Source organism: Simochromis diagramma, unplaced genomic scaffold (genome assembly GCF_900408965.1).
Source record: "Simochromis diagramma unplaced genomic scaffold, fSimDia1.1 OVJJ01000216.1, whole genome shotgun sequence".
Lineage (NCBI taxonomy): Eukaryota > Metazoa > Chordata > Actinopteri > Cichliformes > Cichlidae > Simochromis > Simochromis diagramma.
In genome coordinates, this window is record NW_024386883.1 from 15,918,826 (window position 1) to 15,933,428 (window position 14,603).

At 38.3% G+C, this 14,603-nt stretch overlaps 1 protein-coding gene across 1 annotated transcript in view; it reads right to left on the reverse strand.

Moving 5' to 3' along the window:
- LOC120733957 (double C2-like domain-containing protein beta) overlaps positions 1 to 14,603 on the reverse strand; it is a 210,213-nt gene that overhangs the window by 13,298 nt on the left and 182,312 nt on the right. Inside the window, exon 6 of the mRNA XM_040032489.1 lies at positions 8,278 to 8,432. Coding sequence (XP_039888423.1) covers positions 8,278 to 8,432 — 155 coding nt within the window. The remainder of the gene's footprint in view (positions 1 to 8,277; positions 8,433 to 14,603) is intronic.

The following is a 14,603-nucleotide window of genomic DNA, read 5'->3' on the forward strand; positions in this document are numbered from 1 at the left end:
CCAAATTAACTTTTTTATTTAAACAGATAATTTTCATACACATTATTCTGCCGATGAAGGGAGGGAGCATGCAATCGTTCTGTTTGTTTGTGTGTCTCTTTATTAGCACTTCAGGGTCCACAGTTTCAACATATCATGTTCAGATTTAACTTTACAAAAATAAGCTTTCAAGAGGGGCAGAGATGTAATCTGATTACCTTTTTCAAGTAACGAGTAATGTAAGGGATTACTATTGCAAAAAAAGTAATTAGATTACTGTTACATTCACCGTAAGCATGCTACGTTACTAAACCGTGGTTTTGTTTGTGAGAGTGTCTCATGACAATGACGTACAAGCGTGCGACGTGCGTGGCAGCAACAGACGTGTGTAGATCAACAATGGATAATATGGAGTGCGGGAGAGAGTACTAGCATACAGCAATTAAAGCTCGGAAGTACTGACATTACTTTTAGCATATATGATTATTTTTTTAATATACTGAAATATGCAGAAAATAGGTTTAAATGTTAAACAGATTTCTTCCAATGGTAAATGGCCTGTATTTGTATAGCGCTTTACTAGTCCCTAAGGACCCCAAAGCGCTTTACACATCCAGTCACCCACCCATTTACACACACTGGTGATGGCAGCTACATATAACCACAGCCACCCTGGGGCGCACTGACAGAGGCGAGGCTGCCGGACACTGGCGCCACCAGGATCTCTGACCACCACCAGTAGGACATGGGTGAAGTGTCTTGCCCAAGGACACAACGACCGAGACTGTCCAAGCCGCGGCTCGAACCGGCAACCTTCCGATTACAAGGCGACCTCCCAACTTTTGAGCCACGATCGCCAATCAAAGACAGTTGCATATAATTTAATTTTTGCTTGATGCAATGTGCATAAAGTAACATAAAACATAAAATCAGTAACATAATGGATTACTTTTTTGGAGAAGTAATCAGTAATTAGTAACTAATTACTATTTTCAAGTAACTTGACCAACACTACTTGGGGGACATGAGCATCTTGGCTGGCTAAGCGTTCGACCTTGACCTTAATTGTTATGGCCAAAGGTCATTATGAGTAATATATCATAAGAAGTGTCATGGAGAGAGCTGCACAACACCCTATGATGTTACAATGAAGCCATGACAGGCTGATGTCATCAAACTGTAATAAAATCATCAATAAAGATCAAAGTTTTGACTCTCGCCCTTCAGTGATACTGCTCTTGTTTACACTATGTGTTCTTTGTTTTCAGTATTCCAATGACATTTACCTGATTGGTATACATTCAGTTCATACCAAGCACACAATGTTTAATAACTGGAATAAATAAACTCATTGTTGATTTGTGTTTATTGAGGGTGAAGAATCATTTATGAGTGTAGATTTTAAGGAATAGTATCATAAAAGAGTGTGTAATGTGGCAATTGGATACGTAGATAACAAGATAAAGAGCAGATATATAAGATAAAACAGTAACTGCTCTGATACTTTGTTTCTTTTAAGTAAATTAAAAACAATTTAATACATTGTGTTTAGTTTCAGTTGATAGTTTTGAGTTATATACAAATGCCAATCCATCTCCAAATGTATCAGTGTACAATAATAAAGTTAATATGTGCACAATTTTGCACCTTTTTTCTCTCCACCCTTTAAAAAGGTAGATTTTTGTAACTTTTAGATTAAAGAGCAAAACTGGCAACTAAGACTGGTTTTGAAAATGAAGGCTACAAATATCAATATCAATTACAAGAGCTCCTGTCAGGGGTGAAAAGGCTGTATCTTAGAGGGAAGTGCTCCAGTAACAAGCTTTTTCACCCTAAAAGTTACAGTCAGGCAGTATTTTCTTAGATGTCTTGTTTTCTTAGTATATGAAATGGGTGAACGCATTATTTAAAGACTCTCAGCATAATGCATAACAGTTTAACAACTAGCTCTAAAACTGCTCAGAACATCATCATAAACATAAAGAGTATGTTGTGGAATATGCAAAAGAAATTAAACTTCATATTTATTTAAATTAGCCGAGGCGTTCCTGGCGTGCTCACAAAATGTAACAATGTGCTTATCATTTTCAGTTTGCATTCGCTGCAGTTTGTGAGTCAGAGGAGAAAACAGGGCCTTAGTGCTGCTGTTTCTCTGGAAGAAGGCGTGTGTGTGTGTGTGTGTGTGTGTGTGTGTGTGTGTGTGTGTGTGTGTGTGTGTGTGTGTGTGTGTGTGTGTGTGTGTGCGCGAGTGAAGGTTAGACCTTTGTTCCTGTTCTGTTTTCATAAATGATGCACAAGGCAACTTGTACTTATCTCAAAACCAGCATAGTGCATGTTGTTTAGCACCTCTGTGCTTTTGGCCAAGAACAGTTTTTGGGTGGTATTGCTCATTCTGATGTGGTATATTTCATTGCAATTACAGTACCTCATCACATCCCTCTCTTCTGTTATGTGCCCATTGGACCCTCACAGACTTCAATTTCCCAAGGTAACAAAGAGACTTAAAGGGAGGCTAAGTGGGTTATTCCTCACAAGTGTACCCCAGAGGGAGTGGAAGCTGAAATTGTTGATGAGGACACTGCGGCGAACCTAATCGTTATCACGTAATGGGATTACTGACCCCCTGGCAAAAAAAAAATATCTAAGGGTGAAAGTTATGATGCAAACAAAGCAATTCTGCAATATGATGACTTTAAATATTTCCCTGTGTGCGTATGCCATGATTGTAGAGTACAACTATGCCTATGAGTTTTAAAATATACTACTCTTTACTTCAAAGCCGATGAAATGTACTTGTCATTGACTGAATGGCCATTAAAGAGTGTAAAGTACTCCACTACCTTGTTGACTAATGCGTGTCTGAATTCTACTTTCGCGCAATTTCCGAATATCCCCGACATTACCAGCACATTAGAGCAAATGGCTTAACGTTCGTTGACAGCTGTGACTTGATCCTTCAGATAGACACTTAGAAGAAATCCTGTGGCGCCGTTTATGTGTCAGATTATACATTTTCTTTATTCTCCTTCACGTGAATCAGTCAGTAAATCTATTATCAGCCTCGGTGTCCTTCAAGCTTGGGGAAGATTTTTTTCCGTCCTCTGACGGTTGGAAAATTGTTGCCGGTCCCTCTCCACTGAAACGAGTCGCGCTTTTGTTCTCGAGGTGTGCACAGCAGAGTCGGAAATTAATTGCACTTTCATTGCTCAGCCAGATGAAAGACTTGGGAAATGTTTGTGTGATAAACAGGATTGTCCTTCGAATTATAGCCTGTGGATGGCACAGGTAGTGTAACATCAGCACTGCCAGCCAGCTAATCCATTTCAGCACCTTAAAAATGTGCCACATAACAATGGAGAACAGCATTAATGTGAGCATCAGGAGTTTGAAAGAGAACTGCTCGCTCCTCAGGTTGCCATTGTTTGGAATTTTGGCCATGCTTAATATGAGCATCCACCATTGCAACATCATATACACTCACCAGCTAATGCATTAGTCAGTAAACCTATTACTGGCTATTGTTCAACTTACTCATTAGTGCAAATAATAATGAGCCAATCACATGGCATCAACTCAGTGCATTTAGGCGTGTAGGCATGTACAAGAGAACCTGCTGGAGTTTGAACTGAATGGGGAAGGAAGATGATTTAAGTGGCTCTGAACGTGTGTAGGGTTCACAAAAAGTGCTCAGAAACAGAAAATAGCCAGTTTGTAGCAGTTTTCTGGAGATAAATGCCTTGATGATGTCATAGGAGAGTGAACAGACTGATACAGATCGGACTACAGAATACCAGGTTCCATTCCTATGAGCAAAGAACAGGAAACTGAGGCTACAATTCACACGAGCTCAGGAAACAGAAGATTGGACAAACACTGCCTGGCCTGATGAAACTTCAGACGGTGGGTCAGGCAGTTCAGGCTGCTGGTGGTGGTGTAATTGTTTTCTTGGCACACTTTGTTTAACACCACAGCCTACCTGAATATTGTTGCTTACTATGTCCATCCCCTTATAACCCATGGTATCTAGTTTACATTATAAAAGCCAACTGCAGCGACTAAAGTCATTTTGTACCATATAAATAAAATAAAATTGAATTGAATAGAAAACGAGTTCGGTGCACTCAAAAGGACTTAACAGTAACTAGATGTCAATCCAATAGAGCAACATTGGGATATGGTGGAATGGGAGATTCACATCATGGATGTGCAGTCGACAAATATGCAGCAACTGCTCAATGATGTAATGTCAACATGCTGCTGAATCTGTGCCATGAATAATTAATGCAGTTCTGAAAGCAAAGAGGGTCCAACCTGTTACTAGTAAGGTGTAACTTTAAAAATGTGGCAGAGTGAGTGTACATGAAAAAAATTAATTATAGTATTTTTGGCGCCTACATCATATTTTGTCTTATTTTAAGGCCTTTAAAAGTGACACAGATCGGTCGATGTAATTTAAAGTGTAAACCTCGTGATTGTCAGTGAATGGTTTAATTTTCTCTTTCCTGCAATTTCATGTGCAGACGTATGATTCAAAATTCAATTACTCAATAACAGATTGTAAAATAAATTACTGCATGAGTCAATGAAAGCACAATACATTACTATGAAATTGTGAGGTAATTCAGGAAAATGGTTCAAATGTGACTCATAGTTGTTCCTGCTTTAACAATAAAATAGTTGCATGGGTTATTATCGTGCCATTCCAGCAGTGTTTATTTTCCTATGTTGTCTTAAATTTTTTCATAAAAATGACTTTGCCCAAACATTTAATGAATCCACTTTTATAACAAAGCCTGGGTGTTTGATTTCCTGTTGCACTGGTCTAAATCGAGGAGGAGATAAATGGCGTGAGCGGGTTCCCTGCTGGGTTTTTGTTACGAAAGCGGTACAAAATAAGCAAATCACTGTGAACATGGCATTTCAACCTGCAACAGCAAGAGCAGTCTGCTAATGTAACAAGAAAAAGGATGGAAATATATTTTCTGATAAGAAACAGAAGTGCTTTGATGACCATTTATAACACGAGGATTACATTTACAAAAACACAGAAATGTCCTGAGGTCAAGTTTAAAGCGTTTGGTCAGCTATGGAGACAAAATAAAACCTTCTTCAGTTGATTTATCGGAACTATAGTTATGATTTGGATTGATTGGCATTGTGTGATTTTTCACTTACTATTACTACTTTTACTACTATTACTACTACTAATATTTTAGTTTTAATATCCAATTTGTGTCTCCCTACAGAATATATGTGACTGAGCTTCTTCTTTTGATATAAATTTGATCACATACAGTAATGTTCAGGTTAGATCTCTATTTATCACATTAAAAGCATTATTGTTATGGACGCTCATCATCAAGAGTCAGGTGCATAAACTTCATAAACAAGAAAGCGTGGAAGTTATGGTTTGATGACCCAAAAGCCTGAAAGTCAAAATCATGAAATCAGTTCATATAAATTATACATAAAGGCAAAACTTTTACGATAAGGCATTTCCACTAATGCAGAATTGGTTCTGTTCTGGTTCAAAATCTAAATTTGAACTCTTCCACTTACGTAATAATTAAGGATTTAAGGAAGAGATTAATTTGCGAGCTTTAAGGATTCTAGCCAATCAACTTTTGTTTACCCCATTGGCAGATGTTGTTCTCAAAACAAGAACGTTTTGTCAGTTTTCAGAGTATCTGGCTTATTTCAAGTAGAGCTCTTTTGCAGTGTACCCTGTAACTGGTAAATAAAGCTCAAGATGAGCTGAAATATCTTATTAAGAAAAAGTTATTTTCCTAGAATGAGCTTAATTTTCTTGTTAAGAATATGTTTTGTTTTTAGACAAAAAAGAGAAAACACGTCCATAAACAAGGTTTTTTTTACTTTCTTGAAAATCATTTTTGCAGTGTAGGGTTAATGACACTCTTCTTCATGCTGAATGAATTCAAATTATATCGTCATATATTTAGATTTTAAAAAAAATGACACTAATAATGGGGGAAATGCTAAAATTCATCCTCGCTTAAGCTAACTTTGTTTTCTTTTGCTGTGATTGCTCACCTTGTTGTATTTTCTGTGTGATAACCTTCAAAATCATCTATTAGCACTTATTTCTGCATTATAACATCATTACTGATATCATATTTACATATTTTCAACCTGTTATTAACAGGTAATCATATTGTTACTAAATTATTACAATTCTCTTTTGCCTTTGTCTGCATTTTTAATGTTTTTACTTTATATGTACTTTGTTGTGGGCATTTGAATTATCTGGCTATGAGCTCCAGCAGTAAAGTTTGATAATTACATGGTACTGGCTTTATACTGCCACATTATTAGCAAGCAGTAATATAAAGTGCTAGTAAAAGAAGTTTGCAGCCAAAAGGTTGGTTCATGCTGCAAACCACTTTGTCTTTGATGTAAATATGTAATTGTGTATGTTTCTGTTCTGTGTCTTGTGTACTGTTTGTTGTATATGTGTCTTTCTTGCTGCTGTTACACCCAGATTTCCCCTTGTGGGACAATTAAAGGATTATTCTCACTAAATCACAGGTCCTCAGCCACGATGACTTACTCGATCTGTTGTGCTTAACTGGGAGAAAAACATGGAAAAGTCGTGTCTCACCTGGTTATTATATATGTCTGCACAACAACCATATCCTGCTGATGTTTCTGTGCTGTACTACAAAAAATGCTTTCAATCTTTTGCTAAAACCTTGCAGCGAAGCAATAGAAGGTCACCCATTGTGCCTGTTTTCTGACTCAGTCCTACAAAACTTTTCTTGAAAGGCAACACAGAGCCACCAAAAATCCACATAGAAATGTTATCAAGTCGTCTAAGATGCTCATGCTCCCAAAAATGAAAGGAGTATTTTGAGAACACAATCTGATCTTAATGGGAAAATAAATCATGCTGGATTTCTATACTAATATGGACTGGATAATAGTATCCATTCATTCTTCCTCCAGCAACTGCCTGCAAAATCTTGGACATGAGGGATATTGTTGTCCTCTAAGAGGAACCCAGGAACCACTGCACTAGCATGATGTCTGAGAACACGCCTAAAGAGGTCATACTGAACAACATTACAGCATAACCTTCTCCAGATCGCTTCACATCTGTCACACGTGCTCATGGTGATACTCCTCTTATCTGTTAAAAGCACAGGGTACCAGTGATGGACCTGCCAGTTCTAGTGTTCTATGCCAATCAGGCCGGGGGTGAGCAGAGGGCTCACTACAGGACGCTGGGCCCTCATACCACTCTCATGAAGTCTGTTTCTGATTGTCTGGTCTGAGACATTCGCATCACTGGCCTGCTGGAGGTTATTTGGTAGGACTCCGACAGCGCTCATCCTGTTCCTCGTAACCCGGTCCTCCTGATGGGATAAGGGCCTTCTACAGCCCTGTACATCTATCCCAGAGTAACTGCCTGTTTCCTGGTATCTCCTCCATGCTTGTGTTAGTCAGTCAGAAAGAATCAGGAGGATAAAATTGTCAGCGGCCCCCACCTGTAAAGCCATTCCTGTTTTAGGGGTTGTCTCATTGTTGCCCCTCCAGTGCACCTGTTGTTTATTTCATTAACATCAAAGCAGCCGAAACTGATTAACAACCTCCTCTGCTACTTTGACCAGATCAATATCCCACAGGTTTAATTGACTTGATTGATGCTATACTCTGACTAAAAAGTGAGAGTAGTGTATGTTCTTTTCTATTTCCTCTGCTCTGATTAAACTGATTATCAAGCTTAGACAGTTTTACTTCCTCAAACTTCTGTACATGACTGTATAAATTCTTGTTCCTCACAACAGTGCCCACTGCAGTCACCAGAGATACACTGAAGTCTGGCAAGTCGAAAAACAGAAGATCATCTGACAGGTTGTAGCAAACACTTCTGTCCTTGTTACCTAAGCACGTAGAGGTAGACCTGAAAGCGAGTGCTTTCAAAGGTGTGTAAACATGGCTGTGTATGAAGTTATATTAAGTACAGTACAACAAACTGCAGCATGACGCTCGTGGTAAAAACACGTTTGCTTTTCTTCCCTTTTCCAAATAAGTTAATCTGGAGCACCTGTCTGGTTCTATGATTGCTCCCTCGTCAGAGGTTGGCGCAGATCTCAGGGGTGAATAAAATGAAAATAAAATTACTACTGATAGATAATGACTGCCAAAACTATCAAAGTAAATCCCTTATTATCCTTTTTGCTTAATTGGGGTTTTTAACCTTATTAAATCTGCTCCCTGGAGATGGTAAAACAGCCCCAGTTTCTTTTTGTATGTGCCTGCCAGTGTTTGCATACTGACGTTTTGACGTAGGGGTCGGAGAAGCCGTTGGCATCCATGGCGGCAAGGTGAGCACAGCGTATGATGCCCACTACCAGGCAAGATTTCTGGGTGTTGTACTTCAGAGAAATCATGATTCGTCCACGTTCCTCCAGAGACTTGTCTTCCGTCTTGACCTGCAGGGTGGAAATGAGAAGATTTAGGATTCAAAACCAGCTGAGCTTTCAGAAGACCGACAGTTATGCCAACAAGCGTCTTGGCCAAAAATCAAACGCAATTATTGAAGAAAGTCAAGCGACTCACAACAAAAGGATGATGACGGTGTGACCACAAACATCTTTAACATACAGTCTTTTATTTTTATCAGGCTTGGAGGAACTTTTTCTGTCACCTCTAGGTCAGAAGTTTAACTACACATGTAATCTCTGCGATATCGTAATGTAGAAAAAGTGCAGTTTCAACAATATGTCTCACTTTTTCTACATTAAAAGAGATGCAGCGATAGCAAATGAAAGAAACCTCTTGGGTTTAAATAGTAAGAAATGAATGAATTAAAGTTCTAGTAGCTCATTGTTCAGACCAGCGGTCCCCAATTCCCAGGCCACGGGCCGGTACCAGTCCGTGAGTCGTTTGGTACCAGGCCACGGGAGTTGAGGCTTCGGTGTGAAATTTATAGTTTTCAGGGTTTTTATCATTATTTTTTTAGCGTTCTTATCATTAACTCGTTTTCCCTGGGTCTTTTTTTGTGTGTTATGAGTAAATCTTCTTTTTTTTGGTACCGGTACTGGTTTTATTTTGTTGTATTTATCCGCGACACCTTAAAGGCCTGTCCGTGAAAATATTGTAACCAGTCCATGGCGCAAAAAAGGTCGGGGACCGCTGGTTTAGACTGTCCTGTAGTTATAAAACTGAGAGTTTTTGATAATTTGTACAAAACTTTTTCCTGTTTAGATCCACTGTGTAAAAGCTACATTTCTATAGTTGTTTCTGTCATTTATTTGTTTATCTATTACTTATTAGGTGTGGTATGAATGGTAGTGGGCGATGTCTTTATCAGTAGGAAAAGCAGTAAAACTTATGAAAATACAGTTAGAAGTCTAAAATTTATGCCCTCATTTACATTTTCCAAAGCCATTCACTGAGCTGGATTTAAGTCTTTGCTAGGCGGATTCCCGGATCTAAACAATATAACTTAATCCTTAAAATTCTCCTTACTCCATGACTTAAATCAAACTGGGAATGCAGTTTGATATAAGTTGATTTAAGGTCTTCTGCTGGAAAAAAGGGAAATCACAGGCTAACCATCTCTCTTCTTGTGTCCGCCTCCGCTTTCTAAAATTGAAACATTTTCACTTACATAAGCCGAAATGCAGTGAAAGATGTGATTAAACCCCATCTCATCTGACCCATACCTTTTGCTTAAGCTAGAAACTTCCAGGGTTTTGGAGGAACATCTTTGTAACCATGCCATGTCCTTGGCACAGAGACTGCATATTGCTCGTTTGTTATTTTGAAGGGTCCCTGAATTACCCAGAATTTATTAAAAAGAAATTAGATGTCTTGGCCTTTGCCTCTCTCATTGCCACTACAATCATCCACCTACACTCAAGTCTTCAAAATGTGTCCGAGTCCTACTAAGAAATGTCACATGGGTGTCTTTCCTTTTATGTTTTGGTAAAATACTTGCAGCCCCCCATTGATTACACGCGTACTGCTTTCCCATGTTATGTACTTGAATTCTCAGGGATGTTGAACCTTTGCTGCACAGCTGCTTATATAAAAGCAGTAAAACATTACCTCATCAGGATCCAGTGAAGGAGTGGGAGGACAGGTCTTTCTTTTTTTTACCTTCTTTTAATTTTACCTTAGTCTATTCTTGGTTTGCTCTGGCTCTTTGTAGCTCGGCTTCTGTCTTTGCCAGGACATTTCTGTTCACCATGTAACCTGTAAAGTTTCCAGCACCTACAGTCCTAGCTGTCTAGACAAGTACGTGCCTTAAAAATCAGCCAATCACTGATTGGCTGATTGATCCCATCTCCGTTGTAGATGATGAGTTAATGGCCTCATCAAAATTAATTTACCATGTTCCTCGAGACAAGAAAAACATCGGAACTGACACATGATGTTAAAAGTGTGTCTGCAAACGCGGCACCTCACTCCCCCCCCCCCACCACAGATTTCTATATAAACAAATTCTCTCTTTAAACAGGAAGTCTCATTCTTAGGCTGCTGGATAGCATCAGTCATACTGACACCATTGCAACTGCATCAATCATAATCATGCACAGTACACAACTTGATAGCTTGTTAAATGATCATAAGGTGCAGTCAAAATGTGATGACATGCCTCAGGAACAGTAGCAAAATAGGACAGAGAAACTAAAGAGACCACATCCTAGCCACTGAAACGTTCTCACCGCGTAGCTGGCTACCAAGTGAAGGCAGGAGGCTCACGATGGGTTCTGCAAGCTGCTGATACACAGCTCCACTTTCTCATTGTGCAAATCAAGTATTTTGAAATAGGAAACAAGCTTCTCCACAATTTCTTCCCACTGTGCTTAAAAGTCCAGGAATTTTCCAATTCTCCCTCCATCCTGGGAGAAAGCAACACAATATGTAGCTTTCTTGGCACAAAAATAACATTACAGCATTAAAAAAAACAGGCTTCTTGAATGGTTTTGGATGGATTTGTGTATGTGCGTATATACATTTGTTTTAAATAAAACATTTTTTATAAACAAAAGAAAAAAAAATGTTGTCTGAACAACCTTATCTCTATACTTCTAATTTTCTAGATCTACCCACATTGTTAGCACATTGTGCACAAAATTAAACACAAGAAAACGCCAGCAAATTAAAAAAAAATGTTGCAAAAGCACACAAAACACCACATAAGTTAAATAAAACACAACGGAAATCAAAACAAAAGTGTTTCTGGGGACACAATAAGGTGACGGACCAGCATCAGTGAGCAAATGTTCTTATGTTCTATTTCTATTGTATTTTATTCAACTTCAGTTGTATTTTCGGTGCTTTTTGCAGCATTTTTCTTTTTTTCTGTGTTTTTTTTAAGTTTCAGTGTGATCCAATAATCCAATGAAAATAACTTCACAAATTTTCCTAGAAGGGAGATTGGATTTATTATACTCTTTGCTAGTTCCATATTGTATTCTTGGACTCTCCTGCAGTAGCTTTGCATGCTTCACTGTTCAAAAATAATCCTTATTTACAGAAACAGCCCCTCACTTCATCCTCTGACTGAAACACTTGATTTTAGCTTTTTTTTAAGCCAGTTTTCTTCTGATTGGTTGCCCCTCATAAATACAAGATTTGAACCAAAGACCTGTTAAAATCTATCCCCTGTGACATCATACAGATCCAATGACAGAAAACATTCCATGAAACTGATCATTTAGAGTGGTATGACATGGCTCAGAGTGAAACTCTAGGCCAATATAATATGAGCATCCTACAGCAGTACATTTGTCTACAAGTCTCATCTAGGAGCTCGGTTTCAAGAGATTCTTGATCTCCCTGGTTTTACGTGATCAAATAAATAAGTAGGGAACACAAGTTCACTTTAACAGCAAAAGGGAAGCCTTACAGATACCAAAATGTCATCACAAATCCTCGTCTTATAAAACATCCTTGCCGTTTCGTGTTCTTTTTGCACAACTTCAGTCCAACTGAGTTTTATTTATATAGCACAAAATCACAACTGCAGTTGCTTCAAGGTGCTTACAGTTGCTCTGCCATTTAGAGGCCTCAATGGCAGCCTGAAAGCGGGTTAATCGTAAAGAACCAAACAAATAAAACAAACAAATAAACAAAAAAACTCTGTTGAAGTATAAACTTTGGAATATCAGTGATCACATCAGCTGTAATGATCTGTTTTGTCCTTGATAAAATATTCTCATAATGATTTTTAAAAAAAATATTTTAAAAAATATCTGCAGCTTCTGAAGATTAAAGATAAATTCTGCATGATTAAAATATGGCCTTAACATTATTCTTGCAACAGTGCAAATAGATGAACTTATGCAATGCATATTTTCCATATAATGTAAACATTGCTCTCATACAATGTTTACTTTTACCTGCTATCTTGTAAACAAACTCCACCAACCTCTACTTCTTACCGACCTCAAAGATTACATCCTGATTTCGGTAAATTCCACACTGAATTAATCTACTTGCCTATCTCACCATGATTGCAGTTTCTTTCACTCAGTTCTTCATCCTTAGATGGATGCTGAGAATACAGTACTTTGATGTGGTGCTTTGTTGCAAAAGACAAAACAAAACAAAGAGCAGCTATGTGTTGTCTGTTTTTAAAAAGCAGCAATTTTGAGTTGATTGTATTTAACATTAACTTGGTTTAAATGGGACTGAACAACTTCAAAGGTAGGAATGTAAAGGTGTCTACAATTAAAAGGGAACTAATTTGGAACCCTGTGGAACTCCATGGAATATGGGGAGTAAAAGAGGAAAAAGACCCAGTAAAGTAGACACACTTTGTCCTGAGACTACAATGGAAAAGAAACCCCCCCCCCAGAAAAAACAGCCTGATTTACTACAGTATGAGTCAACCTATTACATCAGTGCTTGTTAGTTAAGTTATTGGTAAAACAGACCTGTACAACTACCAGTTATTCACGACAATCTTATGAATGTACTTTTCTTCTACTATACAAGTTTGTGTTGGCCCACAGAGCACTTCTTGTTATCTAGAAAGAAAAAAATACTTGAGTGTATGAAAATGACAGAAAGGCAGTTCAGAAGCCGAAAGAGCTTTTTTTCCATGTCCAGTGACTTAGAAATGCAATTTACCAGCAACTCCTCCACAGCTGCTGATTATGTGAGTAATTCATCATTTTTTCCCTTTACCTCAGCACTTATTTTTAACCACACACACAGGATAAAGCCACTCATATCAACATAGCAAAGGCAAATGAGTCTAAAGAACTTTAAGCTAATCGAGAGCTACTTGAAAGTGCCTGGACCACTGAAAACTGTTTGTGCCATTTCAAATTAATATTCATTAGATTTTCTGTCTCAGTTCCTTCTCTCATCTCTGATAGACTGGATGCTACAGTGAAGTCAAAGTGAAAAACCTTGATTTTACTGCAATAACATAGTACAGTACATTGACTCATTTACTTTTCAGGTGCTAAGTTTTATATGTTGTAGAAAATAACTGATAACGCTGATATAGCTGTGTGGTTTGATTGTGTCCCCCGGATAAGCTGGAGGAGGTGGCTGGGGAGAGGGAGGTCTGGGCCTCTTTGCTTAGGCTGCTGCCCCCGCGACCCGGCCTCGGATAAAGCGGATGAAGATGGATGGATGGATGGATGGATGGTTTGATTGTGTCTGGATCTGCCGTCACTGCCTTGGAGCGCCAGTGGGGGAACGATTTACTGTGAGCAAGGAAGGAAGTCCCACTGAGATCAAATCTCTTACACAAGGGCAACAAACTCAAAACATCTCAGAAATGCAACAAATACAAGGTAAAACGCAAGCTATGCAATAAACAAATAGTAAAAAAAAACACCCGTCAAAACATCCACATCTCAGTTTACGTTAGACGGGGAGGAAAGTTGCCGGAATTTGGATTGTGTGTCGACCACCCCCAGCAGGAGATAAAAAGCATCAGCTTTTAGATGTAAGCTAGTTCAGTGATTCTCTTGTTGAAGTCACAGTGAATTTCATAATTAATCACTTGTGGGCCTGACTTGGTCAGGAACATAATTTAAATCACAGACATTTTAAGATGATTCGGAAAAGATATTATCTCCCCTAAATCACTTCAGCTGTGTTATGTGAGCTATATTTATTTTATATTTTGTGAGCTTTTGGGAGATTTTTCCAACTTCTGTTGGTTTTCAGCAATTTGTTTTAATTTTTTTGTGTGTGACCTTAATTTGCAGTGCGTTTGACCTCTCAGGGCCACCGTATAAAACCCATAATATTTAAGAACCAGGCAAACCACTTTAATGTATGTGCAGTAGCAAAATGTCCTTTAATTTTGGTCATAGCATTTTTTGGACTAGTTTTTATGCTCATTTAAATTCTTGTTTGCTCTGTACCTGTTGCTTTCCTATGTATCAGTGACAGCTACCTGCTTGCATACTTAGTACTTGCTTTGGTCCTATTTCTATTATCCTCCTCCTATTCTCTATCTTACTTGTTAAGCACCTTGGCATACCCTTGGTTTATAAGTGTGCTTTATAAATAAAGTTTATTACTATTATTAGTTATTTCTCACATACTTGTAAATGGAGTAATAGAGACAGAGTGTACATGGTGCATTCATAGATATATTATGAAAACTATGTACAAGACAACAA